The 16,290-nt window shown below is 39.1% G+C and overlaps 1 protein-coding gene across 2 annotated transcripts; it reads left to right on the forward strand.

Moving 5' to 3' along the window:
- Window positions 1-480: 480 nt before the first annotated feature.
- cdr2a (cerebellar degeneration related protein 2a) lies at window positions 481-13,336 on the forward strand. 2 transcript variants are annotated; one of them, XM_089019374.1, is made up of 7 exons: window positions 481-643; window positions 4,777-4,889; window positions 6,304-6,452; window positions 7,557-7,724; window positions 7,799-8,092; window positions 10,493-10,739; window positions 12,628-13,336. In XM_089019374.1, the coding sequence occupies exons 1-7, from the start codon at window positions 565-567 to the stop codon at window positions 12,880-12,882; spliced, it is 1,305 nt and encodes a 434-aa protein (XP_088875500.1). In that variant the 5' UTR covers window positions 481-564; the 3' UTR covers window positions 12,883-13,336. The 2 variants fall into 2 exon arrangements, with proteins under 2 accessions (XP_088875500.1, XP_088875501.1); XM_089019375.1 differs by having other exon boundaries at window positions 10,496-10,739.
- Window positions 13,337-16,290: the final 2,954 nt, after the last annotated feature.

Genomic DNA, 16,290 nt, shown 5'->3' on the forward strand with positions numbered 1-16,290 from the left:
AAACATAAGGGGCGGTGCTTGAAATAGCGCAGATACATCCGGATTGGTGCGTAAGAATACGGAAAATGTCACTTTCCGAAATCATTTTTAAATGCCATATGTCTCAAATATACACAGTTCTTTGACCACTTATTGTCTTTCAAAATAATATCTGTCCCAGAATATAATTTTTATGAATTTATTGACATTTTCTGAACGTTTGTGGCCCGATTGAGCCTTATTTATACAGTAAACGGAACTATCCATCGATATATCCATCGATAATTTTATTTTACAATCTACAAATTTCCCCCGTAAAAATATTTCGATAATATTTATTGTGGCTGATATATTTATAACGTAAGTTATTTTCTATCATGTGCCACCTGGCGGTTGTTTTGTTTATATTCGCGACATGCCACGTGGCTGTCGTCAACACAAGGGCGGATGTAACTAACTGCGGGTGTGGTTTGGCTGCTGGGTGGGGAGAGAGCAGCTGGTAATTGTGGAACTCCGTGAGCTGGCTAACAGTTGACGGGGCTATTCCGTCTTTCCCCTCCGGTGCTGCGGCCGTCGCTCGTACAAATGCTAACTGAAGGGATTCTGGAGGACGATTTTGATAAAAATGGAAATGCGTTGTGCGCTCAAACGGACCTCGAGCACGGTAAGAGCTATGGCATCATGTCCCTCACCGTTTATTAAACTTTATTGAGTTAATTCTTTAGGAGGCTCATCATCACGCAGGCCACCAAACAAAAATGTCACGAAGGATGGAAGCAGTCTATCGGTTATAATTGCGCACCTTCTGACACCTTGTTCAAAAGCGTCTGTGTAAACTCTCAGTAGTACATGAGTGGTCCATCGATGAAAAGGTTTCTTCAGCGTCATCTGTACTTCTTTGAAGGTATCGGACGTTTCGCTCCTCATCCGAAAAGCTTCGTCAATGAACTAAAGTTGTGCTGGTAGCTCTGGCCCTATATCTATTCTAATAAAAAAAAATCCAGATTACAGGTGAAGAAACATTTTCATGTTGTTCAAAAGCATTAAGATTGTTCGGGTTGACCATATAAATCGCTGGAATAAATAGTACATTTTTAAGAAATTTCTCCCAATTTGATGTAAGGATTATGTACACTGCTGGAGCAATAATAGCCATGATAAAAACAAAAACAAATTCCAGGACTTCCTTCACAATTTTACAGTAATACACTGCCAGTACTTTTAGTATACAGATGCTGTACAGCACAGGTATCCAAGTCAAGGCCAGTGGGCCAAATCTGGCCCGTCACATCATTTTATTTGGCCCGCAAAAGCAAATCAAGCATGTCAAGTGCCACGATACTTGCTAAAGTCTGAAGCCAAATTTCCACTGTAAACCACAACACACTCACTATTCTTGTGTTAAGATTTGAAAACAAGTTATTCCTTAATCTGTTGTGTGCTTTATATGTAATATGTGGAGGAGATGGATGAAACATTCTAATAGCTTCCCCAAATTCATACCAGTCCTCGAGAAGAAACCGTAACTACAATGTGGCCGGCGGCAAAAAATGACTGACACCTGTGCTCATGTGCTGTAAAGAGTCGAAAATTGTTGGCGGTGTGGATTAAGTGCATTCGTTAAATTGGAGAGAATGATTGGTGCTAGCAAGAGTTGAAAAAATTAATTAGGATGTTTTCTGATTTGTTTTTTGTTGGATACATGACACAAATATATTTTTTTATATTCGATGTAACAAAGTGGTTCAGTTATTGGATGCCTGGATATTTTATTGTTGATGTAGACTGAAATGTGTTGCTTATTTTTTAATATCACATACAGTACAGAACATTTTAATCCACCCAGAGGATTTATGGTATTGCATTAGTTGGAACGAGATGATCTCACCAGTGTACAGATTGAGTGTACGAGGCAGGCACATTTGTATTTAGAGCACGGAAAGGGCAAGTGAGATTACATTTAAATTATGCGGAGACATGCATTTCTCGTTTTCATTGATTTCGCCATTTTAGTAAAACAGTTTTTCAAATGTGTTTAATTTTTTTCCCGTGTGCATTTATTAATCCCCTTAAGTCAGTAATTTATTATAAATAATCAATTGAAAATATTAATGAAATCAATCAGACTACAATGAAATTGTTTTAATCAGTTTTAGTATAATTAATGAATTGGCAAATGACAATATTTTCAGGTTCTTATTTTAATATTATAAACAATTTCACATATGTTGTGACCTGATCTCACTGATGCTCTGGCGAAAAATACCATTTGTACTATTGTAATAATAATACAGTAAAGTCTCGTTATATCGATATCGGATATAGCGATAGTCCCGGTTATATCGATACTATTTCTATGCACGCACTGAGAAAATTACATGCAAACAGGGTCGGATATATCGATAGTCCCGGTTATATCGATATTTTTTCGGACTCCCTTGAATATCGATATAACGAGACTTTACTGTAATTACAATAGAAATAAATTATATTTGTATGGTGCTTCAACATGGATCCCACTCCCCAAAATGGCCTCCATGTCCCACAATGCAATGCAGTCCCTAAAGTGTATAATAATAATATTAATATTAATACATTTAATATCTAAGCGCCTTTCAAAACTCTCGAGGTCACTTTACAGTCACAGGATATGTTTTTCTGTGGGTGAGCAGTGACAGCCACACGCCCCAGCGTGACCTCAACCAGGAAGTAACTTAAAGAGTAGAAGACTGTTTGAAAAAAAAAAAGGCTAAGATGCTACACAACAACGTGCTAACAAATGCTCTGGGTTATTTCACGTGCATGTTTTTTTAATGTGGCCTTTAACCGCAAAATGTGGCCAACATTGACCGACGGGATAAGACAATTTTAAAAATACAGTGATACCTCAGCTCATGAACTTCATTGGTTCACAGAAAGTGTGTGTAAGGCGAAAAGTTCGTCTGCCAAACATTTATTTCCCATAAAAAAATATAAGAAAATAGAATAATCCGTTCCCACGTCCCCATAAAACATAATTTTCTACTAAATAAGCCTTAATACTACACAGAATATACCTTATTGTATGTATAATAAATGTGCTATTGTATTGTAATTAAAGAAATAAAAATTAATAAAGTCATTTTATTGACCTTTGTGATGGTCGTTGATGTAGTTGCCTCTTGATGATATCCGAGTGAAGTTGCCGTGCTTTCTCTGCGATAATACCCTCACTCACACTGTCCCCTGCTTGCTGCTTTTCGTTAATCCAAATCAACAGAAGTTTTTCAACCTTTTCTATTACCTGAGACAGTTGCTTAGTCTTTTTTGGTCCCATAAGAGCAAAAGTACTCCATTCGATAGGAATCCGCATCTGCGTTTAAAGGCGGTGTGGAAAACAAGTCCGCCAGCCACCGTGGCGCTGTTCGGCTGTGTGATTTGGTTCGTCCGCCGAAAACTATTTAGTTAGCCAAGACTATATGCTCGTGAATTTAATGTTTGTGAGGTGAAAAGTTCGTGAGCTCAAGCGTTCGTAAGCCGAGGTATCACTGTACGCAATTTTCCCAAACTCTATCTGTCAGGTTGTAAATAAAGTTCTTCCCTGGTTCAGTTCTTCATTTGTTTTGGTCTAAATATTCAATCAGCAGGAAGCTAGGTGATATACAAAAAAAAGAATATTTATTTTTCCGGCAGCTAGAAAATGCTCTTCACGGGAGAGAAAGAAGCCAAAAGAGAGAGAAGAGAGAGCGAAGAAAAGAGAGAGAGTGCGTCTCCAGCAGATATAGACAACAAGAGTGATGTCATTTTGAAAAGGATCTATCATCTGCTAGATACAATCATGAATATTATATTAAACTGAAACAAGATAGCCTGAGGTTTTAACTGAGCTACGTACATGTAAACTAACTAAACTAACATATACAAATGACTAAACTACATACATATATAGACTAACAACTTATAAGAATAAGTAGAAATGAAATAACATTGGATGTTTTTAGGATGTGTATATAACTACAGTGAAACCTCAACTTACGAACTTATTTGGTTACCAGACAGAGTGTGTAAGGCGAAAAGTGTGTATCTCAAAAATAATTCCCATAGGAAACCATTAAAATGGGAATAATCCGTTCACGGGTTTCCATAAAATATACTTTTCAACTAAATAAGCCTTAAAACTACACACAACATACCTTATTCTATGTATAATAAATGTGCTATTGTATTCTAATGAAAGAATACACTGCATTGTATCATAAAGTCACTTTATTTACATTTGTGATTGTCATTGATGGCTTGATGGAATGGCGTTGGAGGTCGAAGGTCAAAGGGAATTGCTGTTTGGAAAGAGAGGCACATTACATGAGGACTGTAATTAAAGAAATAAACTGCTGTAAAATAAAGTTTTATTTACCTTTTTGGTGGTCGTTGATGGCTTATGGAAGGACAGTCACCTTCCATAAGGACTGTTGGTAACTTAACCTTTGGTGCTGTTCGGTCGTGTGCTTCCGCCGAAGATCACTCCGCCGGCCGTGGTGGGTGTGTATTATGAAAATAGTGCTTATTATAAGGTTTAATTTTCAGAAATTTGACGTTTGCAAGACGAAAAGTTTGTAAGATAAGGTGTTTGTAAGTTGAGGTCTCACTGTAGTTCTAACACTATCAAGATGTTGAAAGTATCTGCAGTGGCAAAGGAAATTGAGTTGCATGCCTTCCATGTCGCTGCAACAGGATGCGTGTTGATGTTCCCTGCCCACCGGTTGTTGTTGTTATCCTCTGTTTTGATGGATTCAAGTACCGTAGTATGTTTTGGAACAGATCTCCATTTGGCCGCCAAGCTTGGAAAAACGCTCTTGGACCGCAACCGCGAGCTGGAGCAGGCGCTGCAGCAGATGTACTCCACCAACCAAGAGCAGCTGCTGGAAATAGAGGTGACACACACAAACACACGCCCACGCCCACAAAACTAAGCAATCAAACATGCTGATGTCATAGTACAGTCAATGAACATTCCTTACCCCTTATTTGGTCTTTTTATTGGGGGCGGGGGGGCTTGCTTTTATAGCCCAAGGGTGTCAAACACATTTTTGCCAAGGGCCACATTGTAGTTACGGTTTCCTCTCGGGGGGCCTCCACATATTACATATAGAGTGTGCAACAAATTAACTCATTTACAATTGAAAATATGATATTAAGTGCCATTCACAGCTCTTTGTTCCAGCGTCAGCTGTTGTTAAAGCGCTATATAAACCAAAATAATAATGCATTTTATTTCTAAGCACCTTTCAAAACACTCCAAGGACACAATGTATGTATTGCTTTGTATTTTGGACAGCCACCCTCATTTTAAGCTCAAATAACTCCAGACCCAAATAATTTAGGAATGAACTCTGTATCTACCCCGGTCAAGGATGACGCTTCTTACTGATGTCACAAACGTTTATTGTGGAACACTTGCTAAACCGTGAGCTCGAAAGGACATTTTAAAACGACAATTAACATTACGATAAGTTCGACAACACATACAGTAAATAAGCAAATTAATAACATACCATGTGGACCTTATAAACCGAAAGTAGATAAACTGTGATGATATAGACTTTAGACTTTAGTCGTTCTCTCTCTCTAGCAATTACTCTCGTTCTGTCTCTAGCGATTACTCATGGTACATCGAAACACATGACACGGAAGCGGAAGTGATAATGACAAAACATTATGAATAAAGTATTGAAGACGATTTTTTAAGAAAATACACATATAAAGGTTCGCATAGAAACGTTAAACACTTTTACAGAACAACAATATAAATTATATTTTTGTTGTCATGGCAACCAATGACATTATACCCGCCAGTTACAAACTCTTTTTTCTGATCATGTTTCTTAGGCTGCATTGAATGTTTGTGTAGTCCTAAAACTCAATATTCTGTAGGTCGTGGAATTTGAGTGACAATGACAAAAACCCTGGCACTGGAGTCAGCACGTTTTTTTTACCATGTCTGGCAGTGAATGAGTTAACGAATATTATGTTTGAAGTAAAAACTGATGACTGTTATTGTGGTTGACATACGACAATTTGAAATTTTGGTTCGAACTTTAGCAAGCACATGCTGCATTTGCTTTTTTTCGGATAAATAAAATAATGTGGCGTGTAGAGGGCCAGATTTGGCCCCTGGGCATTGACTTTGAAACCTGACGTGTAACCCCAAGGTATCTCTGAAACACTCACGAATGACCTTCTGAAGGCTTTGCTGGTTTGAGAAGCCGATGTGTCTACAGCATCTGAGTTTGGGGTCGCACCTGAACAGAATTGTACGATAAACACCTTCTCTGTGTTGTCCACCAGTATTTAGCCAAGCAGGTGGAGCTGCTGCGTCACATGAGCGATCAGCATGCCAAAGTTTATGAGCAGCTGGACTTGTCCACTAAGGAGCTGGAGCGGAGCAATAAGAGGCTAGTGCAGGATGACCGCCTGGCCCAGAATAAGATCAGCAGGTCAGACTACCACAATTTTATGAAGTCAGATACAAGAGTTGGGCGAAATACAATCAAAGAATAAAAAAGACAACTCAAAAAGAATCCTACAAAGTAATTAACTCATTCGCTGCCATTCACAAATTTATTCGGGAATTGAAAATATGATGTCTAGCGCCATTCGCAAATTTGTTCGGGTTTTGTTTATTCATGCTTGGGTGCTGATAAAGCGCAGGCCATGGCCTCTGGCAATGTTTTTTTCTTTTTCACAAGGGGGCAGCATTTCCTTTGTGGGGGAAAAAGGAAATGCTGCCCCCTTGTGGAAGGGAAAACATTGCCAGAGGTCTGTCCAGGGCTTTATCGGCACCCAAGCAAGAAAAACCCAAACTAATTCGGGAATGGCGCTCTACATCATATTTTGGATTGGATTGGATTTATCTTTATTAGTCTCGCAGTGGAGAAAGTTACATTTCACAGCAGCAACGTTATGAAAGGAAGAGAAAAGGAAAGAAAGAAGTAGAAAAATAAAATATTTTCAAATCCCGAAGAAATTTGTGAATGGCAGTGAATGAGTTAATAACTATTTTATGACTATACAATCTTTACTGCAGCTGCAACTCATATAAAAAGTGTAGTGTGATTTACTACAAGTCCACTACAGGGTAGCGTTAGCCAGGAAATAAGGCCAAAAGAAGGCCTTAGTGTTGCCAATTCCAAATCACTTTGGTTGTTTGATGGACACTTATTTGATGCTATAGGGCCAGCAGAACTGATTGTGAAGGCGTCCAGGTAACAAATGATGGCTGAAATGTGATTGGTTAAATGCTTCAATATGAAAACACACATCTGGAAGCAGCACAACAGGTGCACCACTGCGAGACTAATAAAGGCATATCCAATCCAAAAGCAATGAAAGGAAGCCGAAAGACAATTTGGAATTAGTTCATAAGAATCCTGGACAAAATATACTTAATATCAGTCTGTGATCTGATATATTTAGGCAAGCAGAGAAGGCTTTGCAGGCCCTGACAGTCCACCAGGGGTGAAATATAGCATTCATTCATTATTGGAATGAAAGTAGTTTTGGAACACTAAACATTGTACTTTCTCTGTGTTTCTTTCCAGTCTGACCGAGTCCATCAATGGGCTTCAAAAGCACATGGAGCATCTGCAGAAGCAGCAGGAGGTGCTCACGTCTGCCCAGTCGCAGCGGAACAAACCAGAGCAGCGGCACCACCTCAGTGCGCAGAGCGTTTCTTGTCTGAAGGGGCTCGATGACTTGCACCACGACAGGTAAACTATAGCGCAGTTTGTCACCTTCGATGCTTTCCACACCCACCCACCTGACCTCTATTTTCACGGCTCAGGTGTGTAACTCATAGGCGACAAATAGAGGATTCGATGTCGCCGCAAAACCGACGCCAAGACCCAGCAGAGGAACACGCGATCCTTCTTCGCTCCGTCCAAACTCTCCAGGCTCAACTGGCAGCGGAAAAGAGCCGCCGAGAGACGGCGGAGTGCGAGAGCGAGCTCGCGGCCAATGACAAGCAAGGCCTGGAGCAGCGACTTCACCTGTTGGTGGGGTGCCAGTCCAGGCAGATGGAGCTCGAGGCACAAGTGGAGCAACACAGGCTCCTGTGGCGCGCGGACTGCATGGCCAGGTGAGTCAATCCCATTTCTTGCCAACGTTTAATGTTTATTTTTTGTAAGGGTAGCGATTGCACATCTGTTTTGTGAATGTTGATGTGTTTCCACATTGAGCATCCACCAATCTGATTGGCTGGATCGATTGAAAGATATTTAGCATTTCATGCAAAATCGGTCATCGATCGACTAGTCATTGATGTTAAAAAAAGCCGGCTGCCATTTTCAGCTCCTTCGTAGGTGCTCCACAATTAATTGGATGTACAAAATGGGACATTGATTGGATCTGCAAAATTGGACATTGCAGCAAACACAAGCTCGTGTATGCAAGACATCTTTGTGCTGTCGTCGTTAATAATCCAAGGTTCCTAATTTTGACATACAGTGAGACCTCAATTTACAAACTTTTTGTCTTACAAACGTCAAATTTATGAAAATTAAACCTTACAATAAGCACTATTTTCATAATACACACCCACCACGGCTGGCGGAGTGATCTTTGGCGGAAGCTCACGACCGAACAGCACCAGAGGTTAAGTTACCAACAGTCCTTATAGAAGGTGACTCTCCTTCCATAAGCCATCAACGACCATCAAAAAGGTTTATTTTACAGCAGTTTATTTCTTTAATTACAGTCGTCATGTAATGCGCCTCTCTTTCCAAAAAGCAATTCCCTTTGACCTTCGACCTCCAACGCCAAGTGACTTTATGATACAATGCAGTGCATTTCTTTCATTAAAATACAATAGCACATTTATTATACATAGAATAAGGTATGTTGTGTGTAGTTTTAAGGCTTATTTAGTTGAAAAGTATATTTTATGGAAACCCGGGAACGGATTATTCCCATTTTAATGGTTTCCTATAGGGATTATTTTTTTGAGATTACACACTTTTCGCTTTACACATTCTGTCTGGGAACCAATTAAGTTCGTAAATTGAGGTCTCACTGTATGGTGATACCTCGGTTTACGAACGCTTTAGCTCACGAACTTTTCGCCTTACGAACGTTAAATTCACGAGAATATAATCTTGGCATACGAACTATTTTTCGGGAAACACATGGAGCGCCACAATGAGTGATGTGTCGTTCGCGAACGAGCCGGTTCTTGGAGCTCCTAAGAAGGAGCTGCAAATGGCAGCCGGCTTTTTTCCCCTCTATTCCCCGCCCCCAGTCTTGTGATTGGCAGCAGGACACACGCACCAGTGAGCGGGGGAGGGGTTACAGAAACACGCACACACACACACACAAAAGGGAGATGACAGACCTTGAAACAAAAAAAAAATAAAGTGAAGAAAAAAACCAAAAACAAAAATAAAAAGGTGAAAACATGGATAGAAAACACAGTGAAATTTGGACTTGTTTCAACTTTGATAGTTCAAAGGCAGAGTGTAGACTGCAAGGTTAAAATATACCATCAATCAGGCTCCAGAAATAACCCGCACAAGCCATCTGTATAATTTGAAGAGAACCTACAAGCAAGGGAACCAGCAATTAATGAAGTTTCTAGTGTGTCTGCCTGCACCTGTTGCTGTTGCAATTTCACAACTTCTAAGATGTACAACCCAGAGCTCCTTGAGACACTTTTTGCAAAAAAAGCTATCCATTCCATCAAGCCATCAACGACCATCACAAAGGTAAATAAAACGACTTTGTTATACTGTACAGTTTATTTCTTTAACTACAATACCATAGCACATTTACTACACATAAATAAGGTATATTGTGTGTAGTTTTAAGGCTTATTTAGTTGAAAATTATGTTTTATGGGGACCTGGGAACAGATTATTCTCATTTTAATGGTTTCCTATGGGAAATTAATGTTTGGAATACACACTTTTTGCCTTACACACACTTTCTGGGAACCAATTAAGTTCGTAAACCATGGAATCACTGTATTGTTTTGATATTTTTTATCCAGGATTTGCAATTATTTTGTGAGGAGGGGGTTGTTGGGGTTTTGATCCAATTTCCGGATATGAAATATTCATCAGCGTTTGGTAATTTATTGTATTTATTTTTCCAATGCATTTCACATTGAGAGGGAATTTTTTTGTGTCTTTGTGGGCCGACAACCTAAGAGAAGACCATTCATATTCCTCCCCCCCCCAAAAAATGCAATTTTTTCTGGTCAATATTTCTCGGTTATATTGTCAAACAAATATTAAAGGAATAAGTAATGTAAAAACACTGAAATACTGAAACTATAACTCATAGCTCTAATGTTGTAAAATTCCAATTCCCAAAAAATAACAACTTTAATTTTTGACAATTTTTTAAAAATGAATTTTGGCATCTGCCTCAAAAAATCTGGATCAACGGGCCCCTCGTTTTACCACCAATCAATGAAGGAACTGCAGATCGTTTTTGGAATTCTGATTTTTGATTTTCTGCTTCTGTCGGATCCTTCCCAAAGCAGGAGGCCAGACCAACTACTTTTTCCTGACTTGATGTTCGACAAAACCGAAGCGGATCAAGGCCAGTCTGAGGAGGCAGCCGAGCAGAATGCTGAGGACCAGGAGAAGGACCGTCAGCAGAGATCAAACCACACAGCGAACGCATCGGATGATCACGACAAGATATGTGTGAGGCGAGCGAAGGCGGTGAAGCAGAGGGGCATCTTGCTGCTCAATGAGGTGGACGCACAGTACAATGCATTGCAGGTTTGTATCAACTGCGAATGTGTTGACCCATGTTTGATGTCGCCATGAACAAAACTGAAATGCAAAGTTGAGCGCAGTGTGTTGTTTTGCATGCCCTGCGATTGGCTGGCAACCAGTTCACCTACTGCCCGAGACAGTTGGGATAGGCCAGTGTCTGAAACTCATGACAAAAAGTTAGCGGAGACCAGGGCAGAAAACTCTGAAAAGTTGCCTGCCCAGCCATAAAGTTGCCTGCCCCATTTTTCACAACTTGAAACTCAATAAGACGACTAATCGCAAAAAAACATTGTCGCAAAGTATTAAGGTTTGATAATCAGAATATATAACAGAACAACACTAATTGATGTACTTACCACCAATGCTCCCTTGCTTAATTTATCGTAAATACCCTTGCTGATGATTTTGCTCCAGTTGTCGTTTGTCCATACACTTTTCGTAATGTTGCACAATGCAAGGTTTGCGCTGCGTCGTCTGCTCCAAGCCACATGAACTCCTCTTTCCACGATGCTTGTAATGTACGTTTACGTTTTGTAGCGTCATAAATTTTATTAGCTTCTTTTGAATCTTTCTGGGGTTGAGTTTTTGGCTTGATTCCTAACCACTTATCCATTTTTCTTGTCTTCTCTGTGCGTCTCCTTTGGAAAATGATATGCAAATGCACCCGGAAGCAGAAAGTTATTTTTGATGCAGGCTTCTGATTGGTTGCCGGGTATGCAAATTGCCAAACGAACTGAAATTCCGAAATTTCCAAACCGAACGAAGATTTAGAAATCAGAATAAAGCAAACATTTGATTTGAAAAAAAAAAAATCAGATTTTTTTTTTCTTGAAAAAGTTGTCGGCCACCTGGGCGGAGACGTTCTGTAAGTTGTACGCCCGACGTGAAAGTTGCACGCCCCGGGCGTCAGGGCAGACGTTATTTCAGACACTGGATAGGCTCCAACTCACACCAAAGCAATACAACTACTGCTTTTCTGCCATATTGGTGCCAATGAACTATGTTGACATGAGTAGAGGCACTTCATTTTACATAAATGCACCGCTTTGTTGCCATTTTGTGGTTTCTGGAATGATATCAATACACAATTTTAAAACATTGATGGCCGAGTTACTTGTGGACTTTTACACCTGGTGGCAAGGCACAGTCGCTATCACCCGCGAACAACACATACATCAACATGCTTGTGCTTTTAAGAGGCGGGATCTGATGAGTGGCAAGTGAAATCAGCCAGTCTGTGTGTAAGTACTGTGGCTGCTTGAGTGCGATTATTGTGTATTTGTGCATGAGGCTCTCCTTTCCAACATGTGATGGCATGGCAGTAAGGAAAATATACCTTAAAAGTCCATAAAATGCATTTTGGAAGCTCATTAGATTGAGTGAGTGTCCTTAACTCATTCACTGCCAGACGTGCAAAAATGTGTCTACTTTAGTGCCAGGGTTTTTGTCATTGTCACTCAAATTCCATAGAATATTGCGTTTTAGAACTACATAAACATTCAATACATCGTTAGAAACATTATACTCTCTTCTTTCATGAGAAAAAGAGTTAATTCCTAAATTATATGAATCTGGAATTATATGAGCTTGAAATGAGGCTGTCCAAAATGCAATGCAATACATACCTATTGGTTTATATAGCGCTTTAACAACAGCTGAAGCTGGAACAAAGCACTAACATGGAAAAAAGGGAAATGCTGCCTCCTTGTGGAAAAAAACATTGCCAGAAGCCTTGGCCAGCGCTTTAGCGGCACCAAAGCATGAAAAAACAAAACCCGAACAAATTTGGGAATGGTGCTCTACGTCATATTTTCAATTCCCGGAAAAAGGGGAATGACGGTGAATGAGTTAAAGAATTGGTCAATGAAATACATGCATGTTTTTTTTTTAGCTAAAATATGACCAACTGCTACAGCGGTGTAAGCAGGCGACCGCGGGGCTCACCCACAAGTCCGTCCAGACATCCTGCAGTCCGTCCATAAGCGTCGGCCCTCGCTGTCGCCTCTCCGGCTTGGCTAGACAACCCTCGGTGGTCCCCGAGGAGCCTGAGTACAAAGTCCTCTTTAAGGAGATTTTCACCTGCATCCAGAAGACAAAAGAACACCTGAACGAGAACAAACTTGACAGTGACACGTCCACCATGTGATTGTATCAGTCCTCGCCCTGGAATGTTCTGCACTTTGTGGTGCTTTTTCTTTGAAACTACCCTGTTGCTTATTACTTATTGAACATTGTGCCAAGTGTCTACTCAAATGCTACTATGCTTTTAGTCAGTAGTCAGCACTGATCCTTTTATTTTATTTTTTCCTCAATGACTTGAATTATGGACAGTAGTTAAAGAAAAAAAACATTGTTTGAACCTACAGTACTTCTTATCAATTCCTTCAAAGGCCATACACTGTATACATAATAATAATAATAATAATAATAATAATAATAATAATAATAATAATGCATTACATTTTAAGCTGCTTTCAAAGCTCTCAAGGACATTACATTACTAACAAATCCTCATCATATGTAAGAATACCTTTTTGGATTGGATTGGATTGGATGGGATTTATCTTTATTAGTCTCGCAGTGGAGAAATTTACATTTATATATATATATATATATATATATATATATATATATATATATATATATATATATATATATATATATATATATATATATATATATCATGAGGATTTGTTGTAGTTTGTAAGTTGTGGTGCTTCTTATAACAGCTCCACTGAGGTTTTATTTGAATTTACGTCTACACACCGGATTTAGTTGTTAAAAGTATTTCAATGCATAGCTGTTCAGGTATTACAATCATGCATAACAGATTAAAGCTGTGGTGTGTGACTTACATGTTAAGAAATGTCGGAATGTTATAATAGGATCAAAAAATAGTTAGGCAGATTTTCCTAATTATCTTACTGCAATTCTTTGTGAAATGCTTTGGAACAAGGACCCAGCGCTTTGCACTTTTATTATTTATTTTTGACCGATTGAGTTTATTTATGATTTTTGTTGCTAGCTTGGAGAGTTGACGGAATTGAAATGATGACATCTCTGATTGAACATTTCAGATGTAAATAAAAAGAAAATATGATCACTCGTTTTGTTTGTTTTTTTACAAAAATATGAAATATAGTTGGCATATAGTTTTCATATAGTCGTCATATAGTCATATAGTTAGAAATATAGTTTCACGCCAAAATTAAATACCGGTAAAGGAGTGCCTGTAATGGGCAGTATTTTCACAGCCCCGCTTTGTTCAGCTGTTGGCTTGAAGTGCCCGTGATGAGAAGAAGTGTCAGCGCAGAACACCGATGCATGTGTGGAACTGTCGCAGCTTCGAATTGAAGCGGATTTACATGGCACAGGCGATCTGAGACAATGTCTTTCGTCAATGAATGCTACAACTTCGTGTTTGCTTTCGACATTTTGCTATGAAGCAGGTGTGTCCATTTCACCATGACGTCCCTGATCCACTTGTGAAAAGGACACTTTGATCCCCTCTTTCATCTAGAACTGCTTCATAAAACAAAGAGGGTGTAGAAAGTGCTTAAGATTGAATGACTGTGTCTTTGTGTTGTCATATTATTTATTAAGTTTTTTTGTTCTTTTGACTTCAAGATGGCACAGCGAGAGTGGCTGCCTTTCCAGCAGCTCCTCCATTGGCTGCCTTTCCAGCAGCTCCATTTTGTTTTTTTTAGTTCTGCCTTTCCTCTTCCTTCCATAACTTTGCTGCTGTCAAACGTAAATGTCTCCCCTGCGAGACTAATAAATGTTAATCCAATACAAACTACACGTGTTAACAATTCGAGTCTCATTTTGTGTCAAGAGAATGTGTTGGATTGAAAGTTAATAGAATAACTCGGGAGTTATTAAATAGCTTAACTTCACGAATGCACACCCGTTTGCCTCAAACTTATCACAGATTGATTTTGCTGCCTAACGCTCTCGTTTATTGTGTGGTGAGACATTGACACAAAAAGAAAAAATTCAACATTTCCGGTCTACATTTTTCGTGGTGCAATGGCGCCATCTTTCGACCACCTGTCGAAACAAACAGCTCAAGAACTGTCGAAGCAACCCCGTTTTTAATGAACAAAAAAGTCATTACAATTTACAATCTTCGACTGTTTCACTTGAAATTTGTCAAAAAAATGACCAAACTAACACGGCTAGGTGTATCGGTTAAATAATCTGTTTCAATGCATTTTTTTATTTGAATTACAATTCATTAAGATAAATGTAAATACTAAATGAAATGCATACATTAAATTCCAAATAAATAAAAATGTGAACAAAAATATGAAAGACACATTTTCAAAACACTTTGAAAAAGATAAAAATGAAAACTGTATCTTACGTATCATCGGGAAGCAAAACAGAAGCACTGGATCATATTATTGTTGCGTGTAAATGAGGTTAACTCATTCGCTGCCATTCGCGAATTTATTCGGGAATTGAAAAGTGTGACGTGGAGCACCATTCCCAAACGGGTTTGGGTTTTGGTTTTTCTTGTTGGTGCCAATAAAGCGTTGGTCAGACCTCTCGCAATGTTTTCCCCTTTCACGGGGCAGCATTTGCCTTTTGTCCATGTTAGTACTGTAACTGTTGTTAAAGCACTATATAAAATCAATATGCATGTATTGTACAGTGAGACCTCAACTTACGAACTTAATTGGTTCCCAGACAGAGTGTGTAAGGCGAAAAGTGTGTATCTAAAAAACAATCCCATAGGAAACCATTAAAATGGGAATAATCCGTTCCCGGGTTTCCATAAAATATACTTTTCAACTAAATAAGCCTTAAAACTACACACAACATACCTTATTCTATGTATAATAAATGTGCTATTGTATTGTAATGAAAGAAATACACTGCATTGTATCATAAAGTCACTTTATTTACATTAGTGATGGTCATTTATGGCTTGGTGGAATGGCGTTGGAGGTCGAAGGTCAAAGGGAATTGCTCTATGGACAGAGAGGCGCATTACATGAGGACAGTAATTAAAGAAATAAACTGTGCTGTAAAATAAAGTTTTATTTACATTTTTGATGGTCATTGGGAGAGTCACCTTCCATAAGGACTGTTGGTAACTTAACCTCTGATGCTGTTCGGTCGTGTGCTTCCGCCGAAGATCACTCCGCCAGCCGTGGTGGGTGTGTATTATGAAAATAGTGCTTATTATAAGGTTTAATTTTCATAAATTTGACGTTTGTAAGACGAAAAGTTTGTAAGATTAGGTGTTTTTAAACTGTATTGTATTTTGTCTCACTGTATCTTACGTATCATCGGGAAGCAAAACAGAAGCACTGGATCATATTATTGTTGCGTGTAAATGAGGTTAACTCATTCGCTGCCATTCGCGAATTTATTCGGGAATTGAAAAGTGTGACGTGGAGCACCATTCCCAAACGGGTTTGGGTTTTGGTTTTTCTTGTTGGTGCCAATAAAGCGTTGGTCAGACCTCTCGCAATGTTTTCCCCTTTCACGGGGCAGCATTTGCCTTTTGTCCATGTTAGTACTGTAACTGTTGTTAAAGCACTAT

This window comes from Hippocampus bargibanti, linkage group LG17, assembly GCF_051943395.1.
Source record: "Hippocampus bargibanti isolate YZ-2025 linkage group LG17, ASM5194339v1, whole genome shotgun sequence".
NCBI classification, from domain to species: domain Eukaryota; kingdom Metazoa; phylum Chordata; class Actinopteri; order Syngnathiformes; family Syngnathidae; genus Hippocampus; species Hippocampus bargibanti.